This window comes from Coniophora puteana (assembly GCF_000271625.1).
Source record: "Coniophora puteana RWD-64-598 SS2 unplaced genomic scaffold CONPUscaffold_10, whole genome shotgun sequence".
NCBI classification, from domain to species: domain Eukaryota; kingdom Fungi; phylum Basidiomycota; class Agaricomycetes; order Boletales; family Coniophoraceae; genus Coniophora; species Coniophora puteana.
The window spans coordinates 1,940,784-1,953,118 of NW_006913062.1; the positions used below are offsets into that span (position 1 = coordinate 1,940,784).

Genomic DNA, 12,335 nt, shown 5'->3' on the forward strand with positions numbered 1-12,335 from the left:
TGTTCACAGGTGCAGGTTTTGCCGACGGGACGATTGCAGATGTATGGGTACTAAGGGGGTAAATTGGTTTCGGCTAGCGTGCACACTCCCGACATGTTCATGACCCCATCGCCGGTTGTGTCTCTTCGCAGTGGCTTATGGCGACAGAGGAAGCTGATGGATTCGTCAGCGCGGAGTTGGACCAGAAACAGATTCGGATCTGATGTGATAATGTCAACACTTGTCGGAGGATGAACTCCCGACGACGACTTCGCATCCTGTAACAGAACTTGTTGGGATGCGAGCAAAATGTTCATCGGTCCTGATAGAGATTGACGTTCATGATCATGAGTCACCACGGCACACAGATGCTGAAAGGAGCGAGTAGGCTTATCGAGGTATGTGCAGTGACTTTGGATACGGCGATGTAGTTCATTGAAGAAAGGCGTTAAAGTCCTTCGAATCAGCTAGTCGCCCATGTAAAAACTTGTGATATCTGCCGTGCTTTCCAACAAGTGAAGAACGAAGCGGATGTCCTTTTTCATACGCCATAGCCTGCCTCTTGTCATCGCGTCATCCGCGAGGTCTGTGACGAGACATGCTATACGGAGAACAAACATCAAGGGGCGACGTAGGCGTCAATGATGAAACAGACGCTAGCGTGGAACGGCAAACATCAGCAAGGCAACTGGCAGCAAACGGGAGCTCTGTGGGGAATACGAGCTTCTAGCGCTGAACGTGGCGATGGATAGTCGGTGGTTTCTGACAAGTGCCAGCTTTGCTCGGGCATATTGAAGGACGGGCACAAGGCACAATCCTGTCTGTGCTGACGGGCACACGCTGGCATACAGGCGATGTCGTAGGATGGGGTTGGGAGAGAGGGAGAGAAAGGCACGAGACTTGAATGACTTGATGGAAAACGCCATCCGGAGCAGAGGGGAGGAGAAGCGCATGGTCCCCCGCTGGACCGCCTCGTCCCGCCTGGGAAAGTGCTGTCAATGTTCTGTCAACCCACGCTGGGCACTGCTGGACCCCAAATTGGAGCTCGCTGGACGTGTTCGAGGAGTCGATCATCGGTCACTAATCGGCCATTTTAGACATAAATCTCGGCCTCGAAGTCGTCTATACGGAATTAAGCTTCGTGATCGCCCCCGACGTTCCATACGCTGCCCCGGCTTGTTCCACCCGCATGTTCATCGCTTTGTCCAAGGCGGCCAAACATGTCGACAATTCGACCTTGTCATAGCTGTCTACCTCCGTTCACTGACGAAATGTCAGAATATTGCAGTCCGTCTATCGCTGTGTCAGGTTTTCGTATAAAAGCCATGCATGTCACAATCATTATCCTTCACCAAAACGCAGGATCATGGGTCTTTCCCGCCTCCTCTCCTTCGCCTCTCTGGCGTTTTTGGCCACCAGCGTCGTTGGCCAGCCCTCCTGGACCAGCGACCCTGCTATGCCTCCCTCTGTTCCGCTTGCCGTTCGCTCCCCCTATCTGTCGGCGTGGCTCTCCCAAGGACCAGGCAACTCCCTCGCCGGTAACTGGCCTCAGTTCTGGACCGGCTCTGTACGTGCACCCCCATTTGCCCGATGCCAGGCCAACACTCATAACTGTCGTAGTTCCTTGGATGGACTGGTTACGTCGCCGTCGATGGCACCGTCTACACCTGGATGGGAGCTCCGGCCGTTCCCAACCTCAGCCCTGCTCTTGCAGTGCAGAAGAGCATGACGGTACGTTCCCAATACCATCCTTCAGCGCCTCATCGTGATTAAATTACGGTTTGCAGTACACCTCCACGCAATCCACCTTTGTGCTGAGTGCTGGTCCCATTGACCTCACGGTCAACTTCCTCAGCCCTGTCGAGGTGAGATCGGTGTCGTTTACAGCATGCAAGCAAAGTTCTAAGCATTGGTGTACACACAGCCCACCGATCTCGTCAAGCTCGGCACGCCGTTCTCATACATGGCCCTCTCCGCTGTGGCGAACGACGGTGGCTCCCACAGCGTCGCCATCTATTCCGATATCACCGCCGAATGGGCTGTCGGTGACACCACCCAGATTGTGAACTGGACTTCGACCACCGCCGGCGATGTCTGGACCCACCAAGTTGGACCTCAAAACCCGATCCTCTACACCGAGTTCAACGACCACACTCAGTACGGCGCCGCTTACTTCTCCACTCAGAGCGTCAGTAGTATTTCTACATCAGTTATTGCTTTGTTAGCTGATCAATCGTGTTCCTAGTCTGTTGGTGCTACCTGGCAAACCGGTGGCTACAACGACGTCCGTGCTCAGTTCATCAACAACGGCGTCCTCATCAACGCCGGTGACCCCGCTTTCCGCGCTGCGGGTGACAACTGGCCCGTCTTCGCTTTCTCGCACACTCTCGGTACTGTCGGCACGACTGCCACTGACCCTCTGCTCTTCACCATTGGTCACGTCCGCGACCCTGCTGCCGCGTACGTCGTCGCTGGCGGCGGACAGGTGCCCTACAGCACCTACTTCTGGTCCAAGTATGGCAGTGTACTCGATGCTGTGAGTCAAAAGTTTTGATAGATCGTTCGATGCGATGCTGACTTATCGCAGATCAACGACTTCGTCGCCGACTACTCGACCGCCCTCTCGGACGCCAACACGTTCGATGCCAAGGTCAAGAGCGATGCATCCGCCATCTCGGACCACTACTACGCTCTCGTTGCTCTGACCATCCGTCAGGCCTTTGGTGGTCTTGAGCTCACGCTCGGCAAGAACTCTGATGGCTCGTGGAATACTGACAACCCCTACCTGTTCCTCAAGGAGATCTCCTCGGACGGCGTAAGTCTAGATTTCCTGTTTTCATTGTTCAGCGACTGACAGATGTCGTACAGAACATGCAAACTGTCGATGTCATGTTCCCGATGTGGCCTCTCGTGCTCTACACCAACCCGACCCTCGGCAAGTACCTGCTCAAGCCTCTCCTCGACTTCCAGGCTACCGGCATCTGGACGTACGGCTACGCGGTGCATGACCTTGGCCAAAAGTTCCCCGACGCCACTGGCTACAGCGATGAGACCAAGGTCGAGAAGATGCCTGTGGAGGAGTCCGGCAACATGCTCATCATGCTCACGAGCTACGTTCAGGCGACGAACGACACTTCTATGATCTCGTCTTATGTACGTCCACCTTCCCGACTTTTCAGACGGTGGTGATGTCTTATCGCTCAAATAGATCTCTGCACTTGAGACCTGGACCGACTACCTCACTACCAACGCCCTCACTCCCGGAGGCCAGCTGTCGACTGACGACTTCGAGCCGTCCCCGGATGGTGGGTACCTGAACCAGACCAACCTCGCCATCAAGGCCGCTGTCGCTATCAAGGGGATGTCGATCATGGAGGGACTCATTGGCAACACCGACAAGCAGTCGCAGTATAGTGTACGTTACCCTCCATTCTGCCCTCTAAGATCACTTGCTTATTTACTGTACGCAGGACACCGCCGCGCAATTCAGCACCTTCATCGTCCAGACCGCCATGGACCCGAGCGGCCAGCACCTCAACTTCAACTACGGCAACAGCTCGTCGTGGCTCTCCGCCTACAACCTGTGGGCCGACAAGCTCCTCCAGACGAACGTGTTCCCCCAGTCGGTCATCGACACCGAGACCGCGTGGTACAAGACGCAGGTTGGGCAGTACGGCCTCGCCCTCGACTCGCGCGAGCCGTGGTCCAAGACAGACTGGCAGCTGTGGACCGCCGCGTTTGTGTCGGACGTCGACGTGCGCAACTCGATCATCGACGGGCAGTACGCGTACCTCACGGACGGTAATGCCCTGAACATGTTCCCGTACTCCGATCTGTACGAAACCGGCTCCGGCGCGGCGCATACGTTTGGCAGTCAGCCCTTCGGATCTGGCATCACGTACGAGTTCCAGGCTCGTCCCGTTGTTGGTGGCCACCTTGCTCTGGTGAGCTCATCCTCTTCTGTGGCTACTGATCTGCTGCTGACTGTTCACCTCAGCTTGTGGCCTAAAGAGCCAGGTGCCTTCCAAGGTTCCTAGTTGACGTTAGAGAATACGCCTGAATATTTTCTTTTGGTTGATATTATTACTTATGTACGGTTAGCTTCATGTTCATCTGGTCTTTACGAGGTCAATTTATTTGATGGTGGTGATAATCTGAATCGCGCGAGGTCAATCTCAATGCCAATACCAAGAGGTACTGTACTTCAAAAGTAGATACAAAGTCAACTGGGCTGAGGAAGCATTCCTTCGTCCGGACAAGATCGAGATCGCTGTGAGTTTAAAGACTTACCGCACGCCATACAGCAGCCAAACACATCAGTCAGAGGCAGGATAAAAGCCAAAAAGATGAGGCATCCTCATAAAGTATCTATACAAAGGACTTTACCAATCCAAGTTGATATCGACATACAATGCAGACGAGCTGTGCACGGCTGCGCATTAGGCAGTCTCACCAGACAGACTGGTGAGCAGGGGAACTTGGGATGTTCTGCGGCATAACGGTGCTCTGAGGTCCACCCGCGGGGTTTGGTATGGCGTTTGATCTTGAGGAATAGGTAAGCTCCAAGACTAGGATATGTGTCATGTCAACGCACCTCGATTCATTGGCAGGCACGAGCTCTTTGCGGTACTCTATCTTCTCCACGCGCACTTCGTTATCCACCAGCTGGTACACGTATGTCACGACGACAGGCCCTTGAATGTCGAGAAGAGCGAATGATGGTGTTGGATTTGGGGCGCTGCGTTCAAAGGATCGATATTCAGAAGACAGCTTTGGAGGGGTCAACGGAATGAAGACGTACGCAGTAGGCAGACCCGTCCAAGCCCCCGTCGCACTCCCTGGGTTCACAAAGAACTTTCCGTCATATTCGATAGCTTGGAAGCTTCACCATGGCACTCTTGTTAGAACGAGAACTGAAGACAAGTATGCACCACTCACGTATGTGTATGGCCGGATACAAGTACATCCACGTCCAGCTGACGCGCGATACCTGCAAGTGCGTCCAAGTCTCCTGTTGGCACACATTGATGTCCATGTATGACGCCTATCTTTATCGGAGTGTGGGTCACAGTGACAGAGAACGGGAACGCTGAGCTCTATACGCGGTATCCCATCTCAGCGTCAGCATCGCTCCTCATGTTAGGTGACCAGGGTTGGGGCTCACTTCGTCATAGTCTCCTCTTGTTACATGCACGTCGCTCGCTACTGTTCGAAGATAGTCGTACGTCTCGCGGTCGCATACGTTTCCTGTGCAGAGGATCTGCTGGATCTTGCCGGGCACCAGGAGTTTCTTGAACTTCGCAGGGAGGTCATGTACGCGATTGGGGATGTAGAGATCTCCAATGACAAGGACGAGGACCATGGTGTGGAGGTAGGAAGTGGGTGAGGGTGAGGTGGTGTTGGACGCAGTGACGGATCTGACGCCGCGTCGGTGCTGCGAGCGCTTGACATGAAGCCCCTATCTTGGCACCTCTTCGTCTCCTGGCACCTTACCTGACTTTGCCTTTGCTTTACCTGTTTTGCTCATATGATTTACCAAATGATGGATGACTGTATCTAGTCCTACGATTATATTTCTCAAAATTCCTGTGGCTTTTCGCTGACAACATTGAATAACCCGAGCCTGTGCCAGAAGAACGTCACGTCTGCTCTCAGCCATTCAGTAGTATGGGCGCTACTAGTTCATCCTAGAAAACAGTTCGCCGGTGAAAGTAGCGTAAATGCACTTTTCAACCTATATCTATAGGGCACCACGATTATCTCTCTCAGATTACAGCACTCGGAGACACCATCTATTGACCAAACTCCTCGATGACGGACTTTGGCTTCACACACTTTTTGAGAGGTACGTATGGAATATGTTCAAAGCTTGAGCGTGATCATGGCACCGTCAGTGATAGTCTTACCCCGAAAACAACTCAGTACTTACCCGAAAGCGGCAGGCCCTCCCAACGCAAGGCCACGCTCAGTCTCTGTCCACTGAGGTGCAGCCGTGATGCCAAGCACAAGCACGCGCAGACCGTACTTGTAGTCTGGTGTACCCAGCGCTGAGCCGTTGCGCGCGTCAAGGACAGATATGAGGTCTGGTACAGATGCGACCACCTGTGCTCAGTGGCGTAAGAGATATTGGCTTTATGGAGAGACACAGAACGTACTTTGGGAGGCTGTCCATTCCCTGCATCATGCTCGGCATAGAGGTTCTCGTTCTTGAACGGTATCTTCAGCGTTCCGGAGAAGCGCTCGGTTTCTGGAGTCTCGTCTTCTGTGTCCTCGGTCTTGAGGGCATGGATGATGACCTCGCCGATCGTGTGACCTTTGTGCAACCTATTTTACGGACACACGCACTTTGTCAAACTGCCCTTTGCTGCCGTGCTATAAATGCCATAAACTTACCTCCGGTTCACGTAGGCAATCTTGCCCACAAATAGGACCCTGGCGGTGCTAGGACCGCCGACCGCGTCGACGAGGATCGGGCCAATGCGGGATAGACTTGATTGTTTGCGGGCGAGGGCTACTGCACGCCCAATGCGCCAGGCCAACGAGACGGTGTTGGGAATGAGAGAGATGTGCAACGTTTTTGCTTCTAGGGGGCGGCTCGCTTGTCCGACGTGCGTGCTATTGTTTGACGAAACGTCTTAGTAAGTTACAAATCATAGATAGAAGGATCGTCTCACCCCATCTCGACACATGCAGCCCGCAAGGAGGCGTCGACGTCTATATCGCGCCGTGCTTTGGTCATGATCTAGAGAGATTACTTATGAATGTACGTTCATAGGTGCTGAAGCAGAGGGGTACCATGACATTACCGTCTCCACTGGAGATTGCACTTGGGAGCAAGTTAAGCCCTCTGCCACTTTCGTCATAAACGTTTGCAGTGGTTTGATGCCACTGCTCGAGCTTAGCGTGGACCGATCGCACTGTATCTTGATCCTTACCGTAGGATATGCACGCCCCTATGAGATAATTTTACATGTGTCAGGTTACCTAGTCCGTAGATACACTTACCATGAAATCGCCATCCACCACCGGAATGTCGAAGTTACTCGTAGCTGCTGTGATCATCTGCGCTATATAAGTCTTCAGCGATTGAGCGAGCACACAGAACCTCACATTGATCAGGCCGTTCCCTCCACCAATCTCAAGTGCCACAAGGGCCGCAGGTTTGTCAATCTAAGATGTTTCATGATGGTGTTAAGAACAGATAGTCAGGAGCCGTGGACAGACCCCCATGAACGACCACAGGTCAGCGCTAGCTTCATTGTACCTTGTTCACATTCCCCGTCGACCTTAGCACGGAACAAATACATCCAGAAGACGCACGACTACTCACTCGTTTCCAAGCAGCCGCTCTCGCGACACCTCCGGGCTGCCCATCCCGCCTCCCCACCCGACCAGCGCGTCCGGCGCTTGCGACGCAACGCTGGCCAGATCCACGACGCGCACAATGTCGCCGTTGCGGAGCATCTCGCGCAGCTCGAGGAAGGTGTGGAACGGCGAGCCGCCGCCGCCGCATCCGAGGATGTAGCATCCGTCTGCGAGCCACTCGAGGTCGGTCTCGGAGAGGTGCCAGGAGCGGTTGAGGATCGTGGGTGTGTATGCGAGGATGTCGGGTGCTGTGGATAGGTGGGGAGGTGGGGCTTTGCGGGCGGTGCGGGGTGGTGGGGTGGAGGGGACGGCTGCTTCTGTTGTAGATTCTGGAGTGTGGAGCTCGGTTACGGGGAGGGGTAGGTCGTCGTGGGGGTGTGTCGTTCCGGACCACTCGCCGGCTGCTTTGACGTAGAACCGACAGCGTCCGGAGGTGTATGCGATCGGGATGGCTTCGCTTTCGACGATTTTGACGGTGCGAGGGTCGGCCCCGGCAGAGATGGCGCGAGCGCGAGCCTGGGCTTCGGTGTCAGCCTGGGCTTCCGAGATGGACCGGGTAGACGTGTCTTGGAAGCAGTCGATTACACCAGATATCTGTGCCTATGGTCAGGATGTGCCCTGGGTGGTAAAGTGCACCTGGGAGCGACAAACCTGGGCGATGGCGGCGCCGACGGCATTCGCGACGTCAAAATGGTGGAAACGGTGCACCCGTGAGACGCCCGCCAGCTCGTCCGGTGCTAAGATTGATCCACCACCGACGAGGAATACGGGTATGTCTTGAGCGGATGTTTTCATTGCGTCCACTGCGTTCTGGAGTAGCACTTTGATTGCTTCCTGGGCACCGAGGATAGTCTCGACGTCCAATTCCGAGAGGTGAGTCTTATTGCCAATGTTTTGTGCGCGTCCTAAGGCTACGGCGACGTCAGTAGCGGTGAGCGTGGAGCCGCCGAAAACGAGAGCTTCAGATGTGATGCGGTGACCGACTGACTGAGGGCCGACTGAGACTTTGGACGTCGTGGGGTGCTCTCGGACTAGAGAGCCTCCTCCAAGTCCGATACTGTCTGCTTGTTAACATAATATATGTGTGGGATGATAAGGAGAAAAGACCTGGTGACGTGAGGCATGGAGAAGTTGAGTCTCACTCCGCATAACTCGTGGTAAGATGCAGCTTGTCGAGGAAACCCGGTGGGTCTGCAGCATGTCAGACAAATCATAACAGTGTAACAATACAATTGTAGTGCTCACAAAAGCACCCCGATGTCTGTCTGAGATCGTAAGCACGAAGCTCACGTGCGTTGTCAACAAAACTCACCGTAGTGCCACCAATGTCAATTACCAACGCAGACTGACCTTGCGGTATGTCTGTATCCATGGACGCCAAGAACGATGCACCTCGCATCGAATTCGTAGGTCCCGACGAACTTTGTGCGATCAGACGAGTACACCCGGGGTTTGCTGATGCACTTACAATGTCCTGATAGGTAAATGCGCTGCCTGCGCACAACTGAGCAGTGTCCCATCATTACTTGTGATAAAGACCGGGCATTTCAGGTCCAGAGCGCGGATCGCGTCCTGAAAGCTGCGCACAGTCCGTCGAGCGTACCGCTGGAGCGACGCGTTCAGAATAGCGGCGTTTTCTCGCTCAAGAAGGCCGATGTGGGCGACGTCTTTGGAGCACACAATGTCGATGTGGGGAAGCTGCTCTTTGACGATGGCGGCTACGGTTTCCTCTTGTTTGATCTCGGAGTCGATGGGTGCAAAGACGGATACGACTGTTACAGCTTGTATGCCCTATATACTGTGAGAATAGATGGGACCAATCAGACCCAGCTTTACCTGCTTCTTGATCTCAGCACATGCATTGACAATTTCGTCTTTGCTGACAGACGCGATCTCGCTGCCGTCGATCTGCAGACCACCGGAGACGAGAAATGACGGTCCTTCTAGCACTTATGTAGCTTGTTAGTGCAATGTTGTAGAAGTAAGATAAAAGCATACAATCTCTCAGCTCAAATGGAAAGCTAACGAACGGCGGTGTACCGTGCGTGAACGGCCCGCAGAGTCGGATAACAGCAACTCTGTCCAGGCGGCGAGTGTCACGTTCGACCAGTGCGTTCACAAAGTGCTACTTGTTCGTGATGAAGAAATGCAACAAAAAGACCCGTGCAGGGAGGTGCGTACTGTAGTCCCGATAGAGACCGCTTGTATCCCTGCATTGGCAGGATCTGACATGTTGCGGAGGATGGCTCGGACGGCAGACTTGATGCCCTCTGTCACGTCAGGAGTAGTAGGGTGCTTAGCTGAGACAAGGACACGGCCCTTTCGGGTACCCGGCTCTGAAGAAAGATCGAGCAGGACGGCATCGCTGAGCGCGGAGGTCAACCATATTATGAATGCACGACCACAGGAACTCACGTATTGGTACCTCCTACGTCGACTCCAATCCGAAGCGCTTTCTCTGCCATGGACGGACTGGTGTCAATCTACTTACACTAACGCGTGCAAGGGAGTCGAAAGCGAGAGACAAACATGAAATAGTGCTTGTTGGACTGATAAGCAAAGATAGCCCAAAGTTCAAGAAGCTCGTGTCATGTGCCTCTGAGAGCATGTGGACCTCGATAAGCGTCCAACCTATTTTCTTCCGAGTACGTAGCCCTGAGCAGACACGATGAGCGTCCATTTCGGTGTACGCACTAGTAGAACTTGAGCGTTCGGAATAACATGAGACCAACATGAAATTTCCCACATTTGTTCGTGCCGAAAGCCGCGTGAAGACGCGTCGAGGCTCCTCCTCCTCCTCGACCACTCTGCTTGTTTCCACAACACAATAATGGCGCACTCGCTATCACCGGAATGCACGCCTCTCAAGCACGCGTACGACTCGTGTTTCAACACCTGGTTCGAGTCCTATCTCCAACCTGCAGTCGCGCAGAACGCGAATGCCACGCCTGCACAGCGCACGGAGTATTCAAAGAAGAAGGCAGAGGACTTTGAGACAAACTGCGGGGGTGTCTGGAGGGAGTACAAGGCTTGTGTCCAGGTGCGCCCATGTTCATCTTGTGCTTTGAAGAGGCTGATTGGGGTTATATTATGTCCCTGTGAACTGCTTGTCGTGACTATGCTCCGTGACGCAACAATAGAAAGCAGTGAAGGACAGGGGACTCAGCGATCTCCTCGAGCAGGCTAGGGACGAGCATCCGCTCAAAGAGCAGCCGTCGATCCCTGTTGGCCCGAGCAAGACATGATATACCCTAGAGTACAAGCCCCATTCGTGGCTTATTCACTTTGGACCTTTCTTTTGTAGAGTCCACTTGCATCTTATAATGCCGTTAGCTAATACTTATCACTGCATGTACCATCATCATACACAAGCACAATCTCTACTCAGACCTACTCAGGACATTGTTCAATGTTAACATGCCAAGGCCTGGAACTCGACATGGTGCATGCATCTATCTTTTGCTGGCAGCTGCATTTCGTATGTTTTACGCGTTCATGCACTCATGATCCGCCTTGTCATAACCTGTCATGACATCGCTAAGCGAGATGGCTACTGTTGGCTCCTCATTGACATGAGCACGATCTCCATACGTCACAGGTTCAACCTTTCTTTCCGTCCATCCTTCATGTGCGTCCCATGTTCCTCTACCCACCTTCGTTGCACTGATTCAATCGACACTGACAGACGCAAACCTGAGGCACCTAACGCGGACCAAGATGCCAATCGAAGGCCTGCAGCGCGAATACATCCGCTATACGGCTAACGACATTCCTATCCGGCTCATCTCGCGCGATCTCGGCGACGGCGACGGCGACTACGGCGACCAGTGCAGCTTGCAGGCGCCAGACGAGCCGCCGCGCCCCAGCCTCAGCCTCGTCGGGCGCGACGCCGTCCGCGCGTACTTCCAGCCCGCCATCGACGCGCTCACGGAGGCGGACATCGACGCGCCTGAGCACGATCCGCGCCGGCGGGACGCGGTGCGCCGGCTTGTGCGGGATACGGTGCGCTATGCGACGCTGCGCATCGCTGGTCGGAGGACGAGCCGACGTTCCAGGATTTTCAGGAGGTCTCTAGTGCCCCTGCGGAGACACAGGTGAAGATGAAGGGGGATTCGACCGGGTGGGCGAAGGTGGTCAGGTTCTGTGCGGAGGCGCGGCGCCGGGGGATCGCGTTTGGGTGGGCGGACACGTACTGTATCGACAAAACGAGCAGTGCGGAGCTGGACGAGAGTATACGGTCGATGTTCAGGTGGTACCGGAACTCGGTGGCGTGTTTTTTGCATCTCGCGGGCACGGCGACGCTTGGTGATCTCGAGGGCGACGAGTGGTTCAAGAGGGGGTGGACGCTGCAGGAGCTGCTTGCGCCGTCTAGGATTTTGTTCTTTGTCAGGGAGTGGGTGTCGCTGTCGCTGCTGGACAGCGAGAAGACGGCCGAGTCGGGGATTATCAAGCGCATCTCTGCGATCACGGGGGTCTCTGTTACGGAGTTGTGTACGTTCGCGCCGTCGATGGAGAACGTGGTCCATAAGATGTGTTGGGCGGCGAGCAGGCGCGTGACAAGAGACGAGGATGGCGCGTACGCGTTGATGGGCATCTTTGGCGTGTCGATGCCGATCGCGTACGGCGAAGGAGGGGACCAGGCGTTCGTCAGGCTCGTCGAGGCGATCATGATGGCTGGCGGACATCCCACTGTGCTCAACTGGCGCGGCAAGCCTGCGCCGCACCCCGCGACGGAGTGTTTTCCAGCGTCGCCGGCAAGCTATGTGGGGGCGCCGAGCTTTCCAAAGGATGGGATATGCAGGATCGATATGGCGCTGACGAGCAAGGGGCTGCGGGTACCGCTTGTCGTGTTGCCGCTGAACCTCATCACGGCGTGCTCGGGCGACGGGTGCGTGCGGGGGGTGGCCAAGTTTAGGCTAGACGAGTCGGCGCATTTTAAGGCGCAGCTGAAGAACTTTGTCAAGATCACGCTCGACTTCAAGCTCGACAAG

At 54.7% G+C, this 12,335-nt stretch overlaps 5 protein-coding genes across 5 annotated transcripts; 3 read left to right on the forward strand and 2 right to left on the reverse strand.

Moving 5' to 3' along the window:
* Window positions 1-1,084: 1,084 nt before the first annotated feature.
* Window positions 1,085-4,109, forward strand: CONPUDRAFT_108703 (DUF1793-domain-containing protein). Its single transcript, XM_007773503.1, has 10 exons — window positions 1,085-1,546; window positions 1,600-1,710; window positions 1,767-1,844; window positions 1,904-2,167; window positions 2,225-2,515; window positions 2,567-2,794; window positions 2,848-3,132; window positions 3,188-3,394; window positions 3,450-3,923; window positions 3,977-4,109. Exons 1-10 carry the CDS (start codon window positions 1,346-1,348, stop codon window positions 3,986-3,988), a joined length of 2,151 nt encoding a protein of 716 aa, XP_007771693.1. The 5' UTR covers window positions 1,085-1,345; the 3' UTR covers window positions 3,989-4,109.
* A 319-nt stretch (window positions 4,110-4,428) lies between these two features.
* CONPUDRAFT_60750 (Metallo-dependent phosphatase) lies at window positions 4,429-5,341 on the reverse strand (the record flags this gene model as incomplete). Its single annotated transcript, XM_007772930.1, has 5 exons — window positions 4,429-4,485; window positions 4,570-4,717; window positions 4,781-4,861; window positions 4,918-5,075; window positions 5,144-5,341. The coding sequence occupies 5 exons, from the start codon at window positions 5,339-5,341 to the stop codon at window positions 4,429-4,431; spliced, it is 642 nt and encodes a 213-aa protein (XP_007771120.1).
* Window positions 5,342-5,606: 265 nt separating this feature from the next.
* CONPUDRAFT_138851 (hydantoinase) lies at window positions 5,607-9,832 on the reverse strand. Its single transcript, XM_007773504.1, has 20 exons — window positions 9,760-9,832; window positions 9,526-9,709; window positions 9,343-9,469; window positions 9,181-9,293; window positions 8,813-9,135; window positions 8,657-8,765; window positions 8,590-8,609; window positions 8,452-8,535; window positions 7,996-8,401; window positions 7,310-7,938; window positions 7,204-7,243; window positions 7,090-7,149; window positions 6,985-7,041; window positions 6,915-6,932; window positions 6,775-6,867; window positions 6,654-6,721; window positions 6,373-6,594; window positions 6,135-6,303; window positions 5,909-6,081; window positions 5,607-5,847 (listed from the first exon to the last, which is right to left on the reverse strand). Exons 1-20 carry the CDS (start codon window positions 9,807-9,809, stop codon window positions 5,772-5,774), a joined length of 3,021 nt encoding a protein of 1,006 aa, XP_007771694.1. The 5' UTR covers window positions 9,810-9,832; the 3' UTR covers window positions 5,607-5,771.
* Window positions 9,833-10,153: 321 nt separating this feature from the next.
* On the forward strand, window positions 10,154-10,752 carry CONPUDRAFT_108712 (uncharacterized protein). The gene is made up of 2 exons (XM_007773505.1): window positions 10,154-10,384; window positions 10,485-10,752. Exons 1-2 carry the CDS (start codon window positions 10,175-10,177, stop codon window positions 10,587-10,589), a joined length of 315 nt encoding a protein of 104 aa, XP_007771695.1. The 5' UTR covers window positions 10,154-10,174; the 3' UTR covers window positions 10,590-10,752.
* A 611-nt stretch (window positions 10,753-11,363) lies between these two features.
* On the forward strand, window positions 11,364-12,047 carry CONPUDRAFT_16667 (uncharacterized protein; the record flags this gene model as incomplete). The annotated part of the gene is made up of 1 exon (XM_007772880.1): window positions 11,364-12,047. A coding segment is annotated over one exon (684 nt), but the record flags the coding sequence as incomplete, so codon positions are not given.
* Window positions 12,048-12,335: the final 288 nt, after the last annotated feature.